The sequence below is a fragment of the Condylura cristata genome, unplaced genomic scaffold, assembly GCF_000260355.1.
Source record: "Condylura cristata isolate star-nosed mole 26May11 unplaced genomic scaffold, ConCri1.0 scaffold00029, whole genome shotgun sequence".
In the NCBI taxonomy this organism is placed as follows: domain Eukaryota; kingdom Metazoa; phylum Chordata; class Mammalia; order Eulipotyphla; family Talpidae; genus Condylura; species Condylura cristata.
The window spans coordinates 13,077,494-13,102,555 of NW_004567130.1; the positions used below are offsets into that span (position 1 = coordinate 13,077,494).

Below are 25,062 nucleotides of genomic sequence, written 5' to 3' on the forward strand. Positions count from 1 at the left end.
GTCATGTGGGCCCCCTCCCTGCTGACAGGCTCTTTTTATGGATGCTGTCCCCTTGAGCTATGAGGGCCCCTACACAATAGACATTGTGGGGAAGGCAGATTTCAGTCCCATCTGTGACCCCAATTCTTTCAGCTTCCTCCCCAAAACCCAATGCAGTTGGTGCCATTCAGAAAAGCAGGGTGGATTCTCTGTGATGAGAAACACCAGGTTGTGGTCAAAGGCTGAGACAAGTCATGGCTTCCTTTTTTCCTTTTTGGCCTGTTTTGGCAACTGGCAGGACTGTGTGTGCCTCACAGAACATTAGATCAAGCTGGTGGATGGTCGCTCCGTTGCTGTTTGGTTTTATTTGTTCCCCTTGGGAACAGTCGGTGCTTACAGTAGTGTTCTCAACACTGAGGCCACATGATTTCTGTTCCCCCAGGGAAGGGTTCTTTCCAGTGACTTTTTTTTTTTTTTCTCCAGCTGGATCAGAAAAAAGAAAGAAGAGAAGAATTTTTTTCCCTCTCTTTTATGTTGTCTTTCCCATCTGTCGACTCTCCACCTACTTTATTGGTGGGCAGAATCCTCTTGTCCCTGGCTTTTCCTGAACGTCAGCCTTGGTCACCCAGATTTGCTCATTCTTCAGCTTTCTGCCCCTCTGCACATAGCCCAGAGGAACTGAGATAAATTTTGTACAAAGTGAGAGCAGGTCGTGTTTTGAAAACTACTGGTACGTTGGTATTAGCTGAAAAAATGATAAGATCTGGGGAGAGACCTCCCCTCCTCCCCCCCATTTTGGAGTTTACCTCCACTTTGGATCTATCTCTTGAGTCTTTTTGGCTGCTGATTTTAAAATAAATTCTTCATTCCAGGCCACCTGTTAATTGCCACTTGATGGTAATTGCCTGATTGCTTAGCCTCATCCTGGCTGGTAGACAGATTCCTGATCGTCCTCCTTCAGAGTTGGAGGGCTCAGTCTTGCCACTGCTTTTTCTCCTTTTACTGACTTTTCACAAAGGTCCTGGTTCGTCTTCCCTGTTCAACTTTGCTGCTCAAGACTCTTAACTACCTCTTTTGTTTTTTTTGAAGGTGCTGGACAACCAGATAAAGAAAGACCTGGCTGATAAAGAGACTCTGGAGAATCTGATGCAGAGACACGAGGAGGAGGCCCATGAGAAAGGCAAAATTCTCAGCGAGCAGAAGGCGGTAGGTATAAGCAACCAAGAGCCAGTTTTCATAGGTAGGCCGTGGAACAAACATATCAGGAACACACCTGCAAGAGCTCATTCCACCTGGTGGATTAGTTTTTCTGCTTAATTCCTTTGGAGTTTATTGCTACATGGAAACTCTCCTGCAATTTCCTCCTCTCCCCAAAGCAGCTAAGGGTGGCCAATTTAACCTTTGCCGTCCTTTAAGGACTTGGGCTGTCCTGCCAGCAGCTAGAACACTGCCCTTCAGAATGCCCCCTGACAGAAGGCTGGGTGGCTCTAGGTCTCCCTCACGTGTCTTCTTACTTCTCACTTGCTTTTTTCCCTTTAATCCATGTACACAGATGCTTCAGAAACTTGCTGCTTGTGAGGGCCACCTGTGATGCTTGTTAATTAATCTACATGTGATCTCAGACCCCACCAAGACTTTACCCATCAGAATCCCCAAGGACTGGCCCTGGAGTTGTATTTTTAACCCGCACCCTCCCTGATTCTTAGGATTCATTAAGTGAGGGAAACTTTGATGTAGAGAGAATCTAGGACAGCGGTGGCTGGCTGAGATAGACTCACTCAGAAAATGACAGCCCGATGGGCAAAGAAAAATATGAACTTGCAGATTCAAGCTTGAGGCACCTGCAGGCTCAGGTCACATGCAGTGCCGGGGGATTTATCGAGGCCTGTTTACTCAAGGGCTGTCTGGCTCCTGCAGGGGGCCTCTGGTGCATTTTAATGGAGGCCCCTTAACTGTGTGTGCATGTGTATTCTGTTTGGTGAAACAATTGAGTGCCTTCATTTGGGCCTTTGGCCAACTTACCTGTGTTTTGCCCTGACTCACATGCCCCAGTTACTTTTGCTCTGGTAACTGTGTGTGTGAACTTTCCACGGTTCCCTGTGTTTTAGATGATCAATGCTATGGACTCAAAGATCAGATCCCTGGAGCAGAGGATTGTGGAACTGTCAGAAGCCAATAAACTTGCTGCAAACAGCAGTCTTTTCACTCAGAGGAACATGTAAGTATTCAAATGCTAACTGTGTGCAGGATTACACTTTGGTCTTCTCTCCTGGGGCATAAACTCCTTTCCTCTGTCTGATGGAGCTGGAGCAGATTTAATTACTTCTGTGCTCTGGCCCAGCCCCCTATACTTATGTAATTTTGCCCTTTCTTAAATGCTCTCACTCTCCCGTGTCCTTTCTTCTGAGCTGGGTTTTCTTTAAATGCTTCAAATTGCCATCAGATCACAGAGTGTTTCGCTCTCTCTAATGAGTCTATTTTTAGTTTGCTTTTGGAAAGTCCTTGTCCTGGGGCCTGCCTCCCATGATAGCCTGAGGTGATCTTATGTGTGCCCAATTGGGCCATCCATTTTGCTGTTGTTAAGTCAGGCCCTGGAGGATGAAGTTTGGGGTTCAGCAAAGACTGCGTTCCAGGAGCGCTTTGATTGGAATCTTTTCCCCTAGAGAATTACAATCTTCAGGATTTGTTTACTCCTTATATGTCTTCTGAGATCTTTCTAAACATTCTTATCTCACTATAAACCAGCCTGGTAAGCAGCTTTTTAAGCTTTGAGTCATTCCAGTTCCTGAGACTTCCGAACAGCTTGGAGGAGAGGCAAGCAGGGTCTGCAGAGCAGTCCTTTTTCTGGCCCCCTGCCCCTGGATCTGCCTTAGTGTGTTGGGGTACTAGTGTGCTTGGAGGCCCATTTCTGTTCTCCTCTATAGACAAAACACCAGCAGAGCGACGTGTTGGTATCTCTTGTTTCCTCCTTGACTATACTTAATCCCAAAGTAGGTAGCTCTGAGCAGACCCCCTACTGGGATTATCCAGAAGCCAAGGACATGGCTGACCTGGGAATGACCACCATCTGCTCACCCAGACATATCTCTGGCTTCGTTTTCCTCCTTCTGAGAGGGTGTGCTCCCCTCTAATGGGACTGTGACTTTGTTTGGCTCCTCCCACCCCCGCCCCACCAGGAAGGCCCAGGAAGAGATGATTTCAGAACTCAGGCAACAGAAGTTTTACCTGGAGACGCAGGCTGGGAAATTGGAGGCCCAGAACCGAAAGCTGGAGGAACAGCTGGAAAAAATCAGCCACCAGGACCACAGTGACAAGAGCCGGCTGCTGGAGCTGGAGACGAGGTTGAGAGAGGTGAGAAGGGGGTGATTTCCCGAGGGAATCTGTGTTGGGACTCAGGGTCCCAGGCACACTGAGTCAGCAGTTACGTCAGCAGTACACTGTTAAGTAACAGAAATCCAATCAGTGATTTCCCAGGTCTAATTGGTTAGGAAACAGTTTCCGTTGGGGCAATATCCCATCTGACAAGGAGAAAGGCTCTGTGAACTCCCTTCAGGGCGAAAAGATTTTCATAGCAAAAAGAGATAAAATAAAGAAAGAATGATTTCAGGCTTAGGTTGGCTACCTGTGGGGAGTGGACAAGGGGTTTAAGGCAGATTTTCCTATTTGCCTTTGGTGACTAGAAAAGATCCACAAGGATACTTTCGGAAAGGCTGAAATGGCGGGTTAGAAGCCGCAGCCGGGCTGGAGTTCGTGGTGGTGGCTGCTGCCTTCCTAGTGCGGGTGTCGCCGTTAGACCTGTCACCTGTGAAGAGCAGGCCTCAAGGATCTGGCTAGTGTCCCAGCACCCTCAGGTGTTTGCAACCTGGCCAGGTGGCCACTCCCCTACCGTGGTACCGCCGAGGGTCACCAGGGGCTAAGGTGACCGGGGGTGTGGGGTGTAAGGGCACAGCCGTTTCTCCTGTTCTAACTAAGGGTCACATGGCCAGGTCCACTCTGTTAGCACAGTGTTGGGCACACAGCGCGGCTTCGTGACAAGAGGCCGAGGGCTCACAATGACAGTGGCAGATGAAGAAACAACCTGGAACTGACAGTGTGCTGGAAGGTGGTTCTCTTCAGCAGCGCTAGGCAACTGGGTGACTGGCGAGTTCTGGGGGAGGAAAAAGGACACGTTTGGTTGTAGATGTGTTGAGGTTGATTCAGACTGTGAAGCTACATCCCTGCCGTCACTCGCTGCATTTACTGAATTCCTGCCACCTGCAAAGAGTGGTCCTGGGGGCACAAAGCTGACAAGACAGACCCAGCCCCGGTCTCGGCGGTGGGCTAGCGGCAGGGTGGCCGACGTGCCGGACTGGCTGGTGGGGAACGGTCCTTGGAGGTGGAGATGGCGCCCGGGTCTCGTGGGTAGAATTCTTCAAAGATTAGGTGATGTCTCTTAAGGGAGGCGCTGGTGGGCAGACAGAGGTCTGGGCAAATACTGACATGTGGTATGCTTAGTTTGAACTGGAATGTTCCCCTGAGGCCAGTTCTCCAAAGAACAGAAGAAAATGTATAATTTTGTGTTTTCTTTCAGGGACTTTTCTAGGTGTAGACCGCCCCTTAGGTTCAGCTGATGTGCCGGTGTTGGAATGCAGGTTCCTGGGCCACCACCGTTTCCTTGTGTGGCAGACTCAGTGTGGCAGCATGGACTGACTGCTCTTTGGCTCCCCTCTGCACAGATGCCACGCGTTCCCCTGCGCGCCTGGCAGCCGTGGCTCATCTGGGCAATTAAAATGCTCCCGGGGAAGTTTGTTGCCTTTTTTTGAGTCCGCAGGGCCTGCCTCCTCCCCTGCTCAGGGCTGGTGGGAGAACTTGACATGCCCTGCTGAGAGATACGGGGCTGTTCCCCGGGGTCTGGAGCTTAGTTTAGTCCTCACAAGGCGGGCCTGTCTTCTCTTTGCCACATGCTGCCACTGGGGCTGGGGCAGAGGCCCCAGCCTTGGCTCTGATCCCCTGAGCCAGCCCGGGCCGTTGGTTCCCGAGCCTGGGCCGCAGTGGCAGCTCTTCTCACCCCGGGTGTGGAGTGTGGGAGCTGCAGGGCCCAGTGCTCCCTGTCACTGCGCAGCGTGCTGCCCCCACCTCTGCTTGACTTCTGTCACCTGCCTCTCAAGGTTTTGCTGAGTAGCATCGGGAGTTTTCAGGCTTGCTAGAAGACTCCCAGCCTGCGCTGACTGCTGCTGTTTTCATAAGATAAGCAGGAAGTCACGGGCTCTGAGCCAGGCCTCCCGGGTTCTCTGCCAGCTTTGCCACCCTTGGTGTGTGATGCTGTGCGCGTGCTCACTTGGAAACAAGGGTCGGCAGCACCCCTGTCGCTGGCTGTTAGGGAGATGAAGTGAGCCAAAGCAGGGCCTGGTGTGTCTGAGTGCTCCCTGGCTGCGAGCACGCGTCACCCTTCTCTCCTTAGAGAGGCCACAGCTTTGGCTTCTGCTGCCCCCGACCCGTGAGGGCCTCGCACTAGATGCCCGGGCCCCTGGCTCTCGAGTCTCCTACCCACTGTCCCGGGAGACTTTAGTATCCACTCAGGAGTTTTCCTTGCCCCTCAGATACCACATATCGAGCCTGAACTTCTGATCTCAGATTGGTCTCTGGTCTCACGCTGGGCCAGTCTCCTGCTCTGAAGCGCGCAAGTCACCTTTGAGTCCCCTCTGTCCTTTGTTACCTGGCCTACTGCCAACGAATCACTCAGTCCTCCTGGTTCTCTGAGTTAAACTTAGGAAAGTCCCCTCACCTTTGGGACCTGGATGTCGCCTTTGCTGGGAGCTTTTCCAGCCCTCTGCCGCAGAATGGGTGTCTCTTTTGGCCTCCATGTTCGCTCATCGCCCTTTGTACCTGTAGGCAGCCCCTTGGCAGTGGGTCCCAAAGGCAGGGACACCCCTACTTTGCTTGGCTCCCCAGTGATCAACATTGGCTCTGCCCCGGGAGTGTCGTGTCTCTTCTCCACACGTTTATTCTTGCTTTCTCAGCTTGAATTCTCTTTTCCCTGTTCCCTGCTCCTCTGGCTTCTGTATTCTTTAAGACACATCTGGAGTTAGCCCTCTGCCCCTGTGCTGGGCTCCCACTCTCTCTTTCCATGCCCTGATCATCGCACTTGGCCAATCTATGGTAATGTTTGGTTTTCATTTTTCTCCCCAGCTGGAAACAGAGGCTGCCTTTCATCTCCCTTTTTCTACAAACTCTGCTGAGTAGATTTACGAGAGTGAATGAAATGTTGAGTAGGTACTCAGATGGGCAGATGGAAAGAATGATTAGTTTGTAATGTGACAGTAATGTGGTTTACCTAGTGAGAAAAAAATCAGAGCAAGAATATTTAAAATGATAGAATTCAGCCTGTTGGTCCATGTACGTGCTAATCGTAAAGGCTTCTCTGTTGCTAATATGATGTTATTTATATCCATTTACTTTAAAAATGCCTTTGTAATCAGAGTAACTGCTATAATTTCCATTGAGGTTGTTGCTGTGAGGGTTTTCTTTTGATGCCTTCCCAAGCATGTGAATATTTCTGAGTGAGGGATGTGGGCTGGAGTCACTCTCTCGCCTACTCTCTCCTTGGTGCTCTCCTAGATGTGTCTGCTGCATCTCCCCACCTCTGAGTCGAGTGCTGAGAACTTGATTCTGGGGCCGGGTTTAGGACGAGGGTTGAACAGCAGGTTGCGTCTTGATCAGCTCTTACTGTATGTTGTGGTCAAGCACAATAGTGAGGACGTCGGATGTGGTGGCCCAAAGTGGGAGAGCCTTTGCCTTGAAAATCTCTCCATGCCGGGCAGTTCAGTTCAGTGCCATTTGGTTCTCTGCTGGGGAATTTGACTTCAAAGATTCCTGAGGAATTGGTCTTATGATTGGCCTTAACAGAAAATAGAATTGATTTTGTTCTGTAGGTCCTGGGTTCTCTCTCCTATACACCTACACACGCACAGCACAGCCTTTTAAATTGGAGTTTCTTCATGGGTTTCTCACTCTGAAAGACATTTGTTTTCATTGATAACATGGTGAAAGAGATAGCTAAAAGGAACCAGAACCTGATCAGACATGTGGGGAAATCATGCCGTCCTCATGTTATAGGTGGGGAAAACAAGGCACAGAGAGTTAGTAACTCATCCACATGATTCTGTGTGGTGGAGTTAGGATTTGAAGCTGTCAAAACTGGTGCTGAAGTCCAGGCTTCAGCCACACTGTCTCTTAGGAAGAAGGGATGGTGAGAGGTGATCTCGTCTCTCATCTTGTCTACTAACAAAGTCTCAACCAAAGCATACATACATCGATGCATTATCTCTCTCTCTCTAGGTCAGCCTAGAGCATGAGGAGCAGAAATTGGAGCTGAAGCGCCAGCTCACAGAGCTGCAGCTCTCCCTACAAGAGCGTGAGTCCCAGCTGACAGCCTTGCAGGCTGCCCGGGCGGCTCTGGAGAGCCAGCTTCGCCAGGCGAAGACGGAGCTGGAAGAGACTACAGCAGAAGCAGAAGAAGAGATCCAGGCGCTCACGGTAGGCCTGGGCAGTGCTGCACCTTCAGGCTACTGAAGGTCTCAGCTAGAATGAGTGCAGTGCTGAGGTTATTTGCTCACTCTTAGAATTTCCAAGAGAGAAAAACAATCTGTGATTTGTGTAATGGGCAGAAAAAGAACTTACATAGGCTGCTGCTTCACTGGAATTTGTATACTCCATCAGTTGGTAATTTCTGAGCTTTCTTTAGTATCTGGAAAATTTCCTTCTTGATTTATGTGCTTCCTCTTTTTAAAGGAATCATCACTATATTTAAATTTTCAGTTTCCACCGAAGCCCATTGACCTGGGTCCTCTGTGTTAGTTTTCAATAATCCTTAAAAGATAACAATTTGTATCTAACTGTATTCTTTATACCACATTTCTATTTTGGTTGACCTCATTTGTGTTATCTTTTTTCCAAGTTGTAGATTTGGCTTCATGTCATATGCTTGCATCTGGCATCTGGCAGGATGCAATGGAAATGATTGTTTCCAACGAAAGATCCTTTCCCTAAAAGAGACCCCGCTTCCCTGCTCTTTCTCAGAGACCAGTTTACTCAACTGAAGACTGTTCTCAGGAGAACTTGGTGGGCAGGGTCGTCACTAGACTTAGACCTCCTTTCTGATAGTCTAAAAATATGACTTTTGAGGTCAGTTTCCCACAGTTGACCCCTCTCCCAGGGAATGGCCCAGGCTACATAACTGGCAAGAATCAAAGTGCCAGCTTACCCACTTAAGTGGTAAATACAACCACTGAGTTGACTATGATACTCTAGGTGACTAATCTTCACATGTTCTCCCTTTTAGGGAAGTCTGCTTACAAACCCCACTTCTCTTGGAAGTCTGTCTGGCGGGCCTGGCTTCAGCATAGAGAGCTGAATGCATTTTAATGGCTGGTGCCAAGCAAGTGCACGCATTTCTAACAGCGACACACTGTGCCTGCCCAGTGTGCCTGGTGTGCCCACTCAGCTAGCTGGTCAGGGTGCCCTTGGCTGTGGCAGGGCACCAAGCAGCTGATGGGGTTCGTGTTTTTATAAATGAGGTACCTACAGTGGTGCCTGATACATTCGGATTCCTCTTGGCTGCTGTCGCCACCACCATCAGCAAATGTCCTAGCAAATGTCAGCAAATATCTCTGGGTGGGCTCCCGTCTAGAGATGGCTGTGAACTTCCATTGCTTATGAATTTGTCTTGTTAAAAAGCTGTACATCTATTTTAGAAAATAACACCATTTCATTCTAAGAAATTATCCCTCATTGTGTTGGATTTGGGAACCAAATCAGGAACATGATTTGACACTGCTGGGCCCTAATCAGAGGGACACAGGGATGTCTGCAGCTCTGGGGGGACCGAGTGGTTCCTACACAGAAGGTGCTTACTCATTCTAGATTTTCCAGGACTTAAGCCAAGTTCAGATGTTGATTGCAACTTAGTTGTACTTTCTCTGAGGATACTCATTAATAATGGTGCCCCCATATTTTGCTGGGGAAAAAATAGTCTTATCTGCTTTTACTTTGCCCAGTTTCAAAATGGATGGGAGGCAGATTGGAACGATATAAAGCAGCGTAACAGGGCAAAATAAGAGAGAAAAGCCAATGAGAAAATAAGTCTATAGAAGGAAAACAATGGTGATAGGAATGAAATTAATATATATGAGTGTGTGTTAAGAAGACTTACATGTTTTCTAGATTTGGGTGGTTTGGGAGATAGCCAGATAGCATTTCCTAGCTGCTGAAGTCAACACCTACTGTCCATATTTAGTGCACTGTGTATTAATAGTTCCCCCTGTGTGAGCCCCCAAGCTCTGAAAGAAAGGAAAAGAGACAACAGCAATCCCATCCATACTTGAATCCTCACTGTGTGCCCAGCGCTGTTCCTTTAGCCCTTTTCTCCCTAGGGAATTGGGTTGTCATTGCTTAGATCTTTTTACTTTTGAGCAAGGAGAAGGACACATTTATCTCCCTGCTCTGTTGGAATTGGCAGGGACGGTGGTGGCCATGCATCTTACTGTGCCGGTTTGGAAGGAGGGGGGTGTAAAATAGAGCATGTGTCACTGCTGTTTATCTGTGGGGAAATTAGTCTCTAAATCCTGTCTTGCCACTGTTTGGAATGTGCTGTGTCTAATGGCTGCTGGAAGCCTAGCACAGCAGCAAGTCACGACTTAATTTAGGCAGATGAAGTCACTGCCTCAGAGATCTTCTTAAAAAAAAAAAAAAGAATGCAAAAGCAAACCTCCCTAGGTCTAGAATTTAGGGCTCTACTGTTCTTGTAGGCAAAGGTGCTAATGAAAATTGGGCTTGTTCAAAACGATGGCAGAGAAGTCCCCTCGGTCAAACAGCTGTTTGTGACCCCATTTCAGACGGGGACCCAAGCCCCAGGTCAGTTTGCTTCTGTTCAGTTTTGAGGCTGTGGTGCTTTTCTCACCCCTCCTCTTGATTATGCCCCATAAACCTGGTTATGGACCCCATGTGGTTGGTAGCTGAATGGCTTTGTTGAATTTGTTCCGAACAATGTATTTTCCAAGAGAACGTGCTCACCATGAAGCTCTCTGACTCTCTTTGTTGGAGACCCAAGTGCAGGCCCACCTCAAGCATCAGTCAAATTAAATCAGCTGGATCTGAAATGATCTCTTAGGAGGGTTGAGCTGCACAGCAGGATGTTTCATCAGTATTCAGGTGACTGTTATTGTTTAATCTAAGAGGTGGCCCTCTCTTAGCCTGGGAAGGGAGTAGTTAACCCTGTTTGGCTTCCACCACTGGGCCAAATTAGGCCAAGTGCAGTTAACGGAAGCTCTCTTTGCAGAGGCTGCTGGGATGCGAGTTGACCTTCCCTTCCCCACCCTGTCAGTTGCAACTGGCCATTAAAAGATAAGATTGAATCAAGGCAGAGGCCACCAGGAAAATCAACTTTAAGCAAAAAAGCTGTGTTGTTAAGATGTTTGAGTGCTAATTAGTGGCTGAAAAAGTTCCACCTGGGCTTGACATTTAAGACCTCATTTAATAATCCCTTCATCTAAGGACGAGAACTCACATACCTTAGCCCCCACAGATGAGTGACTTGACGTGAACTTTACACCACATGGGGCCACAAGGCAGCGGTGTGGCATGGGGTCTGTGTACACCAGCAAGGCCCCATGAACACATTTCATGTCCCTGCCCTCGTGTTTTTTACTGATTTGGTTAAATGACTAATGCTGAATAATCAGGAGTCTCAAGCTGGAGACAGTAATGAGCTGCATCCTCCCTGCATAGCATGATTATGGGATCCTAGAGTCATTCTTCTTGATTTGTCCAAGTCATTAATCAATGCTTGTGCTCATCTTTTAAAATATAAGTATCAAACCCTGTACTTAATTAATAAGCCAATGGTGGGGCAGCCAAATGTGAAACTGGGGCAGGTGAGGTAACAGTCTGGTTTGGTGCCCACCTTCACAGGGCAGGGGCTGGGTGCACGGAAGTTGGAGTGTTCTAGAATGCTGGTCTTGGGGGCCACATTGGGGCCAGACACTTCAACTAGTTTCCTTTCCTCAGCTCTGCAGGTGTTTTCTGTCATCAAGACTGCATTATAATCTTTCTTCTGCTTGTGACTTTCCTTGATATTAGTGAAAGCTGGAGTACTCCCAAGGAGCGCACCGCCTTTCAGATTGCAGCCTGTCTAGCCCACTTTCTGCCTCCCAAACTGTAGGCCACTGGTTCTCACAGTGGAACCTGTGGGTGGCTGGTGGTCCCTAAGGTCAGATTATTTCCATAATAATACTAAGATGTCGCTTGGCATTTTTCATGGTTTTAGTATTTGTACTGATGATGCAAAAGCACTGTCACTTGAAAGGAAATTTTTAAAAATTGAAAAATATCTCTTTTTAATGTGGTAAATATTAGCAATAACCCATATTAAAAAAAAAGCTCTATGCAGTCTTGAATAATTTTTACCAGTGTAAATATTCCTTATAGCATATAAACCTAATTAACACTCTAATATTTCATTGAGAGAATCCAAAGCTTGCTTGCCTGATGTATTTTACTATCCTTCAGCATACTATTGTGTGACCTTTTGCTTTTTTGTTCATCTGTTTTACAGCTCATTTGAAAGAAGCATAGAGCATGTGTTTCCTGCCATTTTCTTAGCAGAAATGGTTCTATGATTGTTAAATGCATAAACAAAGAGATTTTGTGTTTATATTTCATAGTCAATAATAAATCAAAAGCTGTAGTGATTGTAACTCATTACATTACACCCTCGAAGAAGATTGCCATTTGATGTGTCAACATGGTCCAGAGACCTCATAATGGTTCCATTTAATGGAAATGAATCAGTGTCAGTGACTGAAATTTTAGGCTACCATTGAACAAGTAGTTAGTGGTGTGATGTTATTTCAAAAATTTACTATAAATGAAAAAGTGGAACAAGGCTTCTCTCCCTGAGTCTAGATCATTCAGCTTACTTATGATCACTCCTTAAGCTGGGAAGGAATTAACTCCACCCTCAGCTTCCTGTTTTGATCTCTCAGAGATTTCACACCAAATAGTCGTTTAGATCAGGACTTGGCAAACTACAGCCATAGGATCAAATGCTGTCTACCTCCTGCTTTCTGTAAATAAAATTTTATTGGCACACAGCCATGCCTACTTAGTTACATATAGTTTGGCTATTTTTTTGTGCAGTGAGGCAGAGTTGTGACAGAGACTGGAGACCTCTCAAAGTAAAAGTAGTTACTGTGTGGTGCTCATTTGCTTTGCTTCATGTCTGCTCTAAAGTTTATTAACCCAAAGGCCTTACTTTTCCTCCAAGAAGAATCCTTGCCTTTTGTCCTTGCTTTTCATGGAATGTATTGATTGAGTAGGATGGTCCTTGGGGCCAGGCTGCTGCTTGCTCACAGAGGAGACTAGTGGATGATTACATTTCTACCGTGGATAAATAATATTCTTATTTGACTCTACATCATTGTTTTTGGGAAAAAGAAAATCAATTTTTTGCAGAAGAAATACAATCTATTAAATTAGGCCCTAAAAATATTGACTGTTTTGGGAAGCTGATTCTAAATAACTTTTTACTTATGAATATGTCTGTCTGTCTATGCAACTGTCTATTTTTCTAGTGCTCTTCATTATTTTCTGTAGATTTGAATTTCTGGTTGTCATTTTTCCTTCCTGAAGGATTTCCTTTTAGAGGTGGAAAATAAATTCTTTTGGCCTTTAAAAAGTCCTTATTTCATCTTTTTTGGAGAGAGGTTTTAGCTGGATATAGAATTTTAGGTTGCCAGCCTTTTTTTGTTTGTTTGTTTTGTTTTTTGATGAGGTTTTGTTTCTCCCCATTCATCCACTACACATTTCAGGATTTTAGAGATACTGCCCTACTGTCTATTACATTGTTTCCCACCTCCACAATCCCTCTTGATGAGAAAGCTCCCGTATTCTCTTTTTCCCCTCTATATGTAACTTGTTTCTTCCTCTGGTTGATTTTAACATCATTTTCTCTTTATTGTGGTTTTAAATAGTTCGATTGTGATATTATTTAACCTAATTTTCTTCCTTTTTTTTTTTTTTTTTGCATCTTTCGGTTTATGGTTTTATCAACTTGAAAAGTCTGTGGCCATTATTTCTTCAAGTATTTATGCCTTCCACTCTGTCAAGGACTCTAATTACATATACACAGAACTGAAGTTTTCTTACAGCTCATTGATATCTGTTAACTTTTTTAAGTGATTTTTTTTGTTTCATTTTGCATATTTTCTATTGCTGTCTTCAAGTTCACTAATCTTTTTTAAATGCAGTGTTTAGCCTACTGTTACAAACTTAAAATATGGCAAAATAGACATTTTAGACAATAGATCACAGCTTTAAGGATTTCACTTAGTTTTCTTATAGATCTGTTTATGGGGACAAATTTTGTTTCTAAAAGAAGAACTATTTTTACCTCAGTCCCAAACTGAATCCTGAATCCTTCTTTAGGCTTTCATAGTTAAACTGTTGGTGCCATAATCTAACCTATTGAATCAAGTCTGTTAGAGCATTCTTTCCTGGTTCCCCGTGTCCCATCAACAGGTCTTCTTACCTGTACTTCCAAAAGAGATATCAGTCCCATTTATTTTATTTTATTTTTTTAGCATCATCCTACTCCAAGTCACCATCATCTTATCCTTGAAGATCATGACAAGATTCTCAATGGTTTCTCTGTTACTTTCTTCATTTGTCCTGTTTCAATCTGTTCTTCCACTAGCACCCACAAAACATCAATCAGGTTATAACACTACACTTCCTAAAAGCCCCAGTGACTTCCTTTCCTTTTGAATGAAACCCAAACTCTTTCCTAGGCCTTCAAGACTTCTTCATCCTTGCCTGCCTCTCAACCATCATCTTAGGCCACTTCTCCCTTCTCTTTCAGTGTTTTAGCCACGTGGTTTTCAAAAAGTGACCACTACTTACTGAACACTACATTCTGCCTTGTATTATAACATAAGAGAATATATATTTCATTGATTTGAAGCTATCTAAAACAGGATGTAGCTTAAAACCGCAGATAGATATGGCTAGATAGTCATATACCCTCAAACTTGTCAGAGTTCACTTAATGGCACCTTTTATTTTTAATGTTACATAAGTTTTACAATTGATAACAGTTAGGTTTGATGGATTAGCTATCTGAAGCAAAAGTTTCATATAATCTTTACTACTCAAGGTACATTCTGACGTTTACTCTTCTATCCTGTTGATTCCATTTCATTGGAGAAAACTAAATAAAATGAAAAGCCTAAACCAAACCAATTAGTCCACTTGTCATGCTCCGTATTGGGTCACAGCTTGAAGTTTGAAAAGCTCTGCTGTAGTTTTTTCTGAGGCCACTTTTTGTTCATCAGAACCACCAAACTGTTTGTACCTTTAAGGATTTTGCACATGCTGTTCCTTCTGCCTTGTCCTGCCCTTTGTGCGGCTGCTTCCTCATCTTGCAGGCTTCAGTTTCAATGTTACCTCTCCAGGGAAGCCCTCCTTGACATTCCCAATCTGAATTCCTTGCTGTTTCCCACACTTGTTTTTCTGGACCCTGTTGTGTCCTTCATAGCCTTTGTCACTGTTTGTAATCATGCACTTGTTTATTTTCTGTTTTTCTGTCTTCCCTCACCAGAATGAAGGTGTCAGCCATATTTACTCTGTCTAACCACAATGTCTGATGTGTAGTCATGTAGACACAGCACGTCACAGTTTAGTGCATGCACAATGTCCTTGTCAAATGAATGAGTGCTACCTCTTTGGAGCAATTCTGTCCTGAAGAAAGCCTTCATAGTTGCTTCAAGGTCACTGTGTGTGTGTGTGTGTGCGTGTGCATGTGCGTGTATGTCTGTTTTTTTTAGGGTGTAGCCTAAGGGGTGGATGATGGTTAAATAGAGGGAAGAGGGAACGATTAAGAAAATAGAAAAGATAATGAGGGACAGTAAGAATTTCATCCTTTCCTCCCCTTTCCACCTACTTATCCACAGGTGTGCATATAAATGTTAAGTATATTTGTACAGGGTATGCATGTTGGTCAGGTGTTTCTTACACAACCTTGTGTATTCTTGTAACTTGATTTCTCATTTGGGGATGACTGGATTAATTCATTCTTTGAAAAACAGATGCTGGGGGCTGAGGCAGCAGCATTCTTGGCTTTCTAGGCAAATTGCTGTGCTCTTTATTTGACCCATAGCATGTCGAATTGTATTCTCCCCTATGAAAAATTTATAATCAACTTCTTACCTTTTAGGCACATAGAGATGAAATCCAGCGCAAATTTGATGCCCTTCGTAACAGCTGTACTGTGAGTATTAACCAAAGATGATTCAAATAACGCGAAACTAAACTGAGAAGGACAAAGGGACATCTCTTTATAATAGCAGTGACTGAGTTTTGATACAATCTTTTGGCTCAAAGCAGTTAATACGGTCAAACTGATTTGCAGTTTCTGAGTCCTAGATAACTAGTTTCTTGGGTTTCTGCCAATTTGAAAATTTTAAAACCATTCTTCATGTTTGGGGGAAGATAACTGGAATAGTCAAAATAATTCTCACTGCAGAACAACTAATAGGTTTCAGCAGCTGCAACATAAGTCCCAAGCAGCTCCCCTTCCCTTCTCAGTATAGAAGGTTTTGGAAAGGCTAGCCCAAGCAGACACTGCCTAGATGTTGGGGCATTTATATCTGTGAGGTTTTTGCAGCTTGCTGCCTCTACAGAGGGGAGAGACCAATGAGTTCTTCTCCTGTGGATCTAGAAGGGTTAACTTCTTACGGGCAAAATCTTACTTTCTAGCATGCAAATTCAAATATTAGGGCCCTTTGGGACATTTTACCTATATTGAAAGAAAAAAATTCTCCGAGCAAATAAACATCATGCATAGATTATATAATAGTGTAGGGTCAGTGGAAATTCAAAGTCTATTTTTGATCAGAACAAAGGACTGAAATGGGGCCGTATCCTTATCCATGGCTCCATTTCCCTTGTTTGGTCGGGCTTCATTGAGCTTGTCTCTGTTTGTTTTATTTGCACCTGAATTTCTAGAGTCAACCGCCAATCACCCCATGCATATTTTATTTTCTGGTAACGAGCCTTTCTTTCCTTTTTGCCTGCTAGGACTAGTCCTGATGGTATATACTGCCTCCTCCTTAATGTAGAATGTTTACAGGGAAGTGCAAAAAATGTGCAGATCTTAAGTGTACAGTTCAGTGAAACTTTATCCTATCTAGAAAACGGTATCACCACAGAATTAAGACAGAACAGTCCAGCACTCAGAAGCTTCCTTCATGCCTTCTTTTTCATCCTCATCCTTTGCCTAAGGATAATCTGTATGCTGACCTGTAATGCCTTAGATTAATTTTGCCTAATCTTGAACTTCACATGAATGAATTCTATAGGATGTGCTCCTCTGGGAATTTTTTTTACTTAAGGTGTCTGTGAGTGTCATCTATGTTGTTGGCTCCATTAAAACTTGTTATTTTCATTACTGTGTAGTGTTTCCAGTGTATGCACAGAAGTTTGTTTATCCACTTGCCTGTTGGTGGGTCCTTGGATGGTTTCTGTTATGAATATGGCTGTTAGAAAACATCCCTGTACCAGTCCTTTGTGGTCAGTAAGCACTTGCTTCTGCTGAGCATATGCTCAGGAGCGGACCGTCTAGGTCAGGAAATGTGTCTGCTTGACGCTAGTAGACATCAGGCGGATGGATTCTTGATCTGCATGTCCCATGCTGGGGGCAGGATCGGGGAGGCCCTTTGATTTCCTCCATCTCATCTCCCTTCTAGGAAGAGTTGATGCTTTCTGTTCCTGTATTCCTTTTGCCCTACTTTTTAAATTTTCATTTTCTGGGTTTCTTAGTTCACACAAGAGTTGTTTGCTTCTGTTATGCATACGCTTGTAAATTACTGCACACATGCAAATCATTTTCTGACTGCTTTTTTATATTATTTTTTCTAAACAATCTTGGATGTATTTTAAATGTGTATACCAGTGATTCTTCATCTGGCATTTTCTTTTCTACTTTTGTAAGTCTTTTGGCATAAGAAATTAAAAAAATTTTTTTGGTAGCTGTGTTGAGGTATAATTGGAGAACAACATATTCTTGAGTTTTGATGTGTATACGCCTGTGAAACCTGCTAAACAATCAACATAACCACCGCCCTCAAAAGTTTCCCTTTGTAACCCACCCTCCCCTGTGTTTTAAAATTGGAAGTTTCATTTTAATAGAATATGCCATTATATAGCTTGAAGTTGGTTATTTTCATAACTTACATAACTTTCAGATTCTTGTTATCCCTCAAATTCTCTTTCTGGTACAGTAACTACTAGTCTTTGCTTCTCTTACCTCTGGCATTCTGCGGTGAAGCCTCTGTGGGCCTAGCCAGTTGCAAGGGTGGGGCCCCACTGCTTGGCCAGTACAGCTGGGTTGCTTTTCAATCCAGACCACACATTCTGGAGTTGGGAGTCTTGGTTTAGTTTCTAAATTGGCTTCTTGGTAACCTATGTAATATTATCTTCCCAATCCTGCTTCTCTATCTGTAAAGTGGAACTGATGTATATCCTCAAGTCCAGTGTACCATCAATCATAAGGTGAAAATTTAATTGATAAGCATTGTTGGGGGTCTGGGTGAGGGAAAAAAGATAGCAGCTTCGTCCAGTAGACATTTATATTTGAGAAACAGTAATACTTAGGAAACGCTGAGTGTAGAATTAGAAATTGTTCCTGCAAGAATTAAATGAAATGATGCATCAAAATGTCTGCACAGGGCATGATCCATAGAAACTGATAAACACCTTTGGTTACTATTATTACTTCACTATACTGCATTTAGGACATGATCTTTAGAAAATTATTCTGCTGCTTAAAAAATGTTCGAAGACCACCGCTTTAGAACAACAGTTAGCAGCAGCAGTAGATCTCGGTTACACTTCTGCAAGTGCAAAGGATGCTTTAAAGACTTCAGAAGAGCATGATAAATATTCCTTCTTGCCGGTGCTGCCCAAGCTTGGGTCAGCTAGGAAGTGTCATCTTCATTACTGGGGGCAGCGCCAGTAATTACTCTGTTGATAGGGTGCCCCATTAGCAGATTGGAGTGCTCAGTAAACAGCTTCTAAATTGCTCAAGAACAGTAAGATTTTCAAGCTCAGGCCTGTTCTATATTTTGAAGAGATTTATAAAAAGGATTTGATTCAATCTGGCACCTAAAACCCTACCTAAGTCTGTTTTGGAGGGGAGTTGGTAGGCAAACATATGACACAGCTTTAATTATGAATCAATCTGTCAGCTATAAGATTAAAAATAAATAATATGCAAATAGCTTCCTTCAGGAAAGAACAAGGTATTAAAATAGGACTTGAGCCCGGTATCTGTTTAGCCTGATGCTCATTATCTGACTGGTTTCTTCCCCGTTCTGCGCCATAGACATCGACCTGGTAGCATTCCCTCTGCTGTTTTCCCTAGGGGGTGGGAGAGGTTAACAGCCATTTCTCAGATCCAGGAGGTGAGCATGAAAGCCTTAAAAAGCAGCGGAGAGCCCCAAGTGGAGATTTTTTTTCTATCTGGATCCTGAGTAGATAATTTTTTTTTCTATCCTTGTTTTCTATTATAATTGCACCTAGATCTCTTATCTGTGAAAGCACCATGTAGGAAAACCCAGCAGGTCCCTACATTACAAAGCTGTCTCCCTTGTCCTTTCTAAGGTTATGAGGGAGTCAGCCTTTCCATTTACCTGTTTGTCTTCTGTCCTTAGGGTTGAAGGATTAACAGACCTTGAATATAGTAAACAGATCATTTGCCCCTGGTGTGGAGAGACTGTAGCCAGTGTCATGAAGTAGACCTAAGAATTCTCCTTGCATGGTACCTAGTCTGAAATCACAAACTGCCTGTTATTATCTTTATAAACTATGCCTCAAGTCAGTTCACTATCTACAAACCCAGTATGTGTGTAAGGGCGTGGCTAACACTTCATACACAAATACAGTGACCTGCAATAGCATCACAAGCTAAACTGGTTATGCTGGAACAGAAAGAATGTATAAAATGTCTGAGTTAACAATGCTTTTAAGAGTGCTTAGGAGCTCTACCTAAAACCCAGCTCCTGTCAACTGGGCAAAGTAGAGCTGATAAAATATAGAAGCAACAAACACAAATTGGAAATTGAAATCAGAGCGGCGAGACCTCTTGGTGACCAGATCATCAGTGCCCAGGAGGCCCCGTCCCGCCCCATAGGCATCTCCCTTGACGAAGAGTCATCTGAGCACCTCGTTCACCTACTCAAGTGTTCTTCCCTAGCACTTTGTAATCTAGTTTGGGGAGGAAGAGAGGTAATAGAAATGGGCTTATCATACATTCGTGGGTTTTTATTTTTCATGAATCAAGGAAAGGAATTGAGCCCCAAGGTCTTTACTATGCCCTGACATGGCGAGGGAATCTACCTTGGAATGACAATGACAGTCTGTGAATGGACTTTCTGTAGTCTGCTTGCTCCCTGTGGTGCCTCCTCATCTTGGTCATTAGTTTTTATCCCTGGTACTTCACCATATGTTAAGGTAGAAGAAAATTCAAAAAAGTTAAAGCAGGAGAAACACAGGAAGGAGTCGACTTAGTATTTACCTTGGTGGTACAGATGAAGTAACCAATGCCGTAGAATTCAAAGTGGTTGATCTGGGGTTCCGGAATCCATGCTTCCCAGCCAGTTTGCTTCAGTCTTATTGCTTTTGGGAAAGTTCCAGAAGGAAGCACAATATGGAGAAGAAAAAAAAAAAAGATAGATATAGAATGAAACTGAGCAGTATAGAATGAAGCTAAATCTTATGAGATGGTTACTATATACTTGGGGGAGACCAGTTGTTGAGATACTGGCTGTTGTTTATTCATTGTTTTTAAGTTTTGGAGATTTTACCTTGTCATTGAAAGGAGGACACAGGGATCCTTAATAGGTATTACTCACTGCTAAGAATTATAAACTTGCAATTTGTCCTCTTTCTTCTCTTGATACAGAAATGTTAGCCAAGAATCTGGCCACATAATCTCTGTCCCTTCTCTTGTAGCCCACAATACCTCAAACCAGTGCATTAGGAATTAACATGGCTTTTGACTTTAAAATACAATTACTAGACTACTTACTACATTAGAAGCCTATCAGCTCAGTTAACAAAGTGAAAATGTGTGTTTTCTGAGCCACACTGAATAGATGTATTTAATTGATGTTCTTGCATTCTGTGTTCCCGGGAAGATTTGTTTTTAATTGATAATCAAAAGGGCTTAGAATAGGAAATTAGTCAGGAAAACAGTGGCAACATTTCAAAACCTAACTCTTCTCTAGATTTGAAAATTGGGAATAATTAATAAGCGTAAGCTTAAAGGCAATTTCTTCTAATTTATTTCTTTTGTTACATGAAATTTAATTTATTGCCTATGCGCCTCATTCCGACTATTATTAGGAAATTGCCCTTAAATTCCTAAAGTATTATATGTAAAAGCTCTCTGCAAGTGCCGATACTAAACCTTAGCCAAGAGAACAGGAAAGCTAAATGTACTGAAATGGAAGTCGTTCTGCCATTGAGCAAGGAAATAATTTTGCAAAACCTGATTAAATCTCTCTCTTGGTAAAATGACAATTTCATATACACGCCTCCCCATTTTCTGATAGCTGACTGTATAATAAAACCATTCAGGGGAAGTCGTAGTACAGTATTATATTTTGGGGATCATTTCGGGCTTCTGTTAAAATTTTTTCTTTTGTTGCATGAAATTAAATTTATTATCGAAGATATTATTAAAATAGCTCTTAGTATCCTTCACTGTCCATCTTCTTGGACAAGAACTTTATTTTTCTTTCTAAGATTCTCTCCAATTATAACGTCCAATAGCTGCTGTCTGGGCATTTTTACCTTCATTCACTGATGGTGATACCAGCCTCTTTATTCTCCCTCTTTCCTTAGTTTTCATTTTCCACATTACATTTCTGTCTATTAACTTGACCTCATTTCAAGTGACCCTTTTCATTCAGCAGTCACCTTTGATTGATTTACTTTTGTTTCCCGATTGCATCCTGAGTTAGAAATGGAGACTTTCCCTTTCTCCCACAGTATGTGTTCGGCCGTGTGGGTGGATTTGGCTCTGAGGTGGGCTAGGCAGACACGTGAGCCACACATTGTCAGGTGTCAACAGCTCTAGAAGCACCTCTCTTTGAAAACTGGCTTGTTTGGTATGTAACCAGGTTCCTTTCCTCTTCTAGGTAATCACAGACCTGGAGGAGCAGCTGAACCAACTGACTGAGGACAATGCTGAGCTCAACAACCAAAATTTCTACTTGTCCAAACAACTCGATGAGGCTTCCGGTGCCAACGATGAGCTGGTGCAGCTGCGGAGCGAAGTGGACCACCTCCGCCGCGAGATCACAGAGAGGGAGATGCAGCTCACCAGCCAGAAGCAAGTGAGGACAGTGAGCGGTGTCTGGGGGTGGCGAGGGGGGCCCTGATGTCACCTCAGTTGAAAAATAATTCATCGGTGGTGCAAGGGGTTAAGTCTCAGCACTATGAAGCTATCTGCAGCCACTGCAGCATAAGTTCGATCCATCCCCAGCCAGGGAGCTGACCCACATGGTGCAGCAGACCTCTCCTGTGTTGCCTACCTGCTCCCCACTCTGTCTCTGGTCAATCCTCTCACCCCCTTGCACCCCAGTTGTTGTATGTATAAATAAATATAAAAAATTATTAAAAACAAGAAAACAGTCAACACCCAAGACATCTGGAGCACTCTGGCCCCCTTTAGAATATAGGGAGTGCCTGAGGCATCTCTCCCAAGTGCAGACACAGAGCCTCTCTTATAAACAGGCTTGTTTTTAAATATTGATTTTGACGTAAAATTTTTTGCAAATTATATGTCCTTCTTTGGGAGGCCAGCGAGTACAGCTTGACTCCCACCTTCACTGGGAGGCCAGTGAGTACAGCTTGGCCCCCCACCTCCAAACAATAGCAGAGCATGTGAAGAGCGGACCAACTACCGTGAGAAAGATTTTAAAAGTTTTTCAGGTAGAAGTGATATTGCTAGGAAGAAATGGCGATGTGCACAAATAAAATGTAGCAGTATGGCGTAAGTGAAGCCAATGTAAAGCTCAAGCCTTAAATGTTTTCAAAGTCCGCTGATAGTTTAAAGTAAGAATGGTAGCAGTGTGTCGGGGGTGGGGGTGGGGGGGGTGCGCAGCATCAGTGAAAGGAGGATGTGGCAAAACTGGCAAGGAAGATGGGATGGAAGGAGTGACACCCTCCGGGAGCCTTCCTCACGCACAGAGTGACATAGGATAAACTCATAAAAACCACACAGGAAGCTCTGTGATAAACACTAGGGCAAGAAAACTTGAATTCACAAAAGCCTGGCCAGAAATAGTTTCTGGAGAGCCACTTGTGGATTCAGGATGGTCACTCGCTCCACAGCCTGCTTTGCTGGGCCCTGCCTGTCTGGCGGCCCTGCCACCATTCTCACCTGCTCCTCTCAGTCCATAGAAGAAAGGGATAAAGGCACGTGGCAGACGGTAGTTAGAGGCATGTGCTTTTCTGCCACACATCTCACAAGCCTGACATCCAGGAAACCCACATGCGATCAAGGCCCAACTCTGGTTCTGATTCGCAGACGATGGAGGCTCTGAAGACCACCTGCACGATGCTGGAAGAACAGGTCATGGACCTGGAGGCCCTGAATGACGAGCTACTGGAGAAGGAGCGGCAGTGGGAGGCGTGGAGGAGTGTCCTGGGCGACGAGAAGTCCCAGTTTGAGTGTCGGGTGCGAGAGTTACAGCGGATGCTGGACACCGAGAAGCAGAGCAGGTGGGACTTGCTGTTTGTCGAACACTGGTGACAGGTGGCTACGTGGGTACCACTGAGAGTTGTGGGTGGGGTCCAGCCATCCCGGCTCACCCAGGACTGAGACATTTCAGTGCTGACTCTTGGGCGGATGGTCCTCCTCTTGTACACGCGGCCAGCTCTGGCTGGGGCGTCTGTGGCTGAACCTGGTGTCATTCACCCTGGGTGTTGCCAGTTAAGTAACTCGGTGCTTTCTCAGCTGAAACCCTTTCTTCAGGTTTGTTCTCATTGTGATCCCATCATGAAACCATCACTGTATCAATGCTGGTGACATGTAGTGCTGTGGAGAGTTTGGGGCGCATAGCTGTTGTGGGGGCCATCCTCGGTGCTGTAGGCCTCCGAGCACTGTCCATGGCTTCTAGTCCCAGATGCCAGTGGTCACTTCCTCCTCGACATAGTGCTACTAAAAACATCTCCAGATACTGCTCTATGTCCCCTGCAGGGCAAAATTGCCCCTGGTTGAGAACAAATGCTCTATGAGAATAATTTAGTTTATTTTTCCTTTCTCGGTAGAAATAGTTTTAGATTTTTTTTCTTTTCCTTCCTTTCAGAACCACCTCTTGTCTGCTTTCTGCAGCCACCCTGGTGCAGGGCCCCTTCCCGCTGGGTCCCAGCAGTGTGCGCTGTGTCCTCCGTAGCTCTGGGAGAGCCTTCACACTGGCCACATCAGATTTGTAGGCTTATTTATGACAGTTTTAGAGACCACAGCAGAAGAGCATTTCATTCTAGCAAATTTGGTACATTATGACATTTAACCAGCAGAGGAAATAAATGCCCTTGAGGAATGGCTGCTTCATTCCAGTCTGCACAAAGGCACCCTGTGGGCGGATGTCAGCCCCATAGCTTCACCTCCCACTGCTGAATGGTGTCCATCCTCCATGGCCCCCCGACTCTCACCTTCTACCGAAACTTGCCTTCCTGTGCACTCTCAACCCTTTAAGCAAGACAAGCCACACACAGGCACAATTATCATTCAGCTGCGCTCCACTGGACACATTTGAGTGTTCTCACATTTATTTGACCACAGCAGAACCAAGTTAATGTGTTGGGATCGTAGTCTGTGCTAAGTCAACTAAGCTAGAAAAGATTGGAAGCAAAAGATGAGAACCTTAAGTCTGAATAGAAACTGCCAGAAATCGTCTTCTTTGGGAAGCCTTCCGCCCAGGGGCTCACTGATGTGCAGGGGCTGTCCTGTTTCTGTTGCACTCTGAACTCTGGGGTGCCCCATTTCTCACCAAACCTTCTGTTGCACACAGACCCCCTCCCTCCCAACCTCAAGTCCAGATACCATCTTGGGGGTGGTGTTTTCAGCATCAAGAAATATACAACCGCAGTGGGAGAGGAACAGTGAGGGGCTGTGCTTAGGAAGGTGTTTCATGCCTGCTTTGGGGAGCTGTGGAAGATCTGGGCTTTCCCCTCCCCTCTCATTTTGGTGTTATTTGGGATATTGAGATGAATAAAACACAGTTCTTAAGTCTGGTCCTCAAGAGGCTAAGCATCTTGTGGAGGAGATAAATTATGTATTTAAATATTTACCACCCTAACTAGAGAGTGGAGTGAGTGGGGGGAGAAGTGAGATTTTACTTTGGATACAGAGCAAGGAACTATTACTTCTGAGAGGATAAATTGGGAAGGGTTTTGTGTCTAGCATGGCCTTTGAGCTTATCCCTGAAGGGTGAGGAAGAGCTGAGTTTGTAGGGTACGAAGGAGAGAGTTGTTGGTGGAGGGAATTGTCCCATCAAAGTGTGGCAGTCACAAGACATAATACCTCAGTGGGCGAAGGGAAGTTATTTTTTCCCAGTTTGTTCTAGTTCTCCTGTTCTCTAAACTTATTTACAGACTCACAGGTACTTTACCTTCCTAAGAGTATTTTTACCCAAGGCCCAAAGTGGGTCAGATCTTTGTTCTGTGAGCTGTCAGAAAGCAAGGCATAACTTGGAACTAGGACTCAGAGTTGGGCATCTCTCCAGCCCGCAGCCTGTGTGGTTGCTTGCTATGATGAGATGGGCCGCTTCCTTTCTCCAGATGGGCAGTGATGGGTTCTGAAATGGGGGGCCTGTGATATTCCCTCAGGGCCAGAGCTGATCAGCGAATCACTGAGTCACGCCAGGTGGTGGAGCTGGCGGTGAAGGAGCACAAGGCCGAGATTCTCGCCCTGCAGCAAGCTCTTAAAGAACAGAAGCTGAAAGCCGAGAGCCTCTCCGACAAGGTCAGCACCCACCTTTC

General features: G+C 44.6%; 1 protein-coding gene across 3 annotated transcripts in view; it reads left to right on the top strand.

The window, feature by feature from the left end:
* CIT (citron rho-interacting serine/threonine kinase) overlaps positions 1 to 25,062 on the top strand; it is a 149,969-nt gene that overhangs the window by 95,128 nt on the left and 29,779 nt on the right. For all 3 annotated transcript variants that reach the window (XM_012731088.1, XM_012731089.1, XM_012731090.1), the window contains 8 exons: positions 1,069 to 1,185; positions 2,088 to 2,197; positions 3,156 to 3,330; positions 7,297 to 7,494; positions 15,227 to 15,280; positions 21,213 to 21,410; positions 22,607 to 22,800; positions 24,910 to 25,045. In XM_012731088.1, the coding sequence (XP_012586542.1) occupies positions 1,069 to 1,185; positions 2,088 to 2,197; positions 3,156 to 3,330; positions 7,297 to 7,494; positions 15,227 to 15,280; positions 21,213 to 21,410; positions 22,607 to 22,800; positions 24,910 to 25,045 (1,182 nt within the window). The remainder of the gene's footprint in view (positions 1 to 1,068; positions 1,186 to 2,087; positions 2,198 to 3,155; positions 3,331 to 7,296; positions 7,495 to 15,226; positions 15,281 to 21,212; positions 21,411 to 22,606; positions 22,801 to 24,909; positions 25,046 to 25,062) is intronic.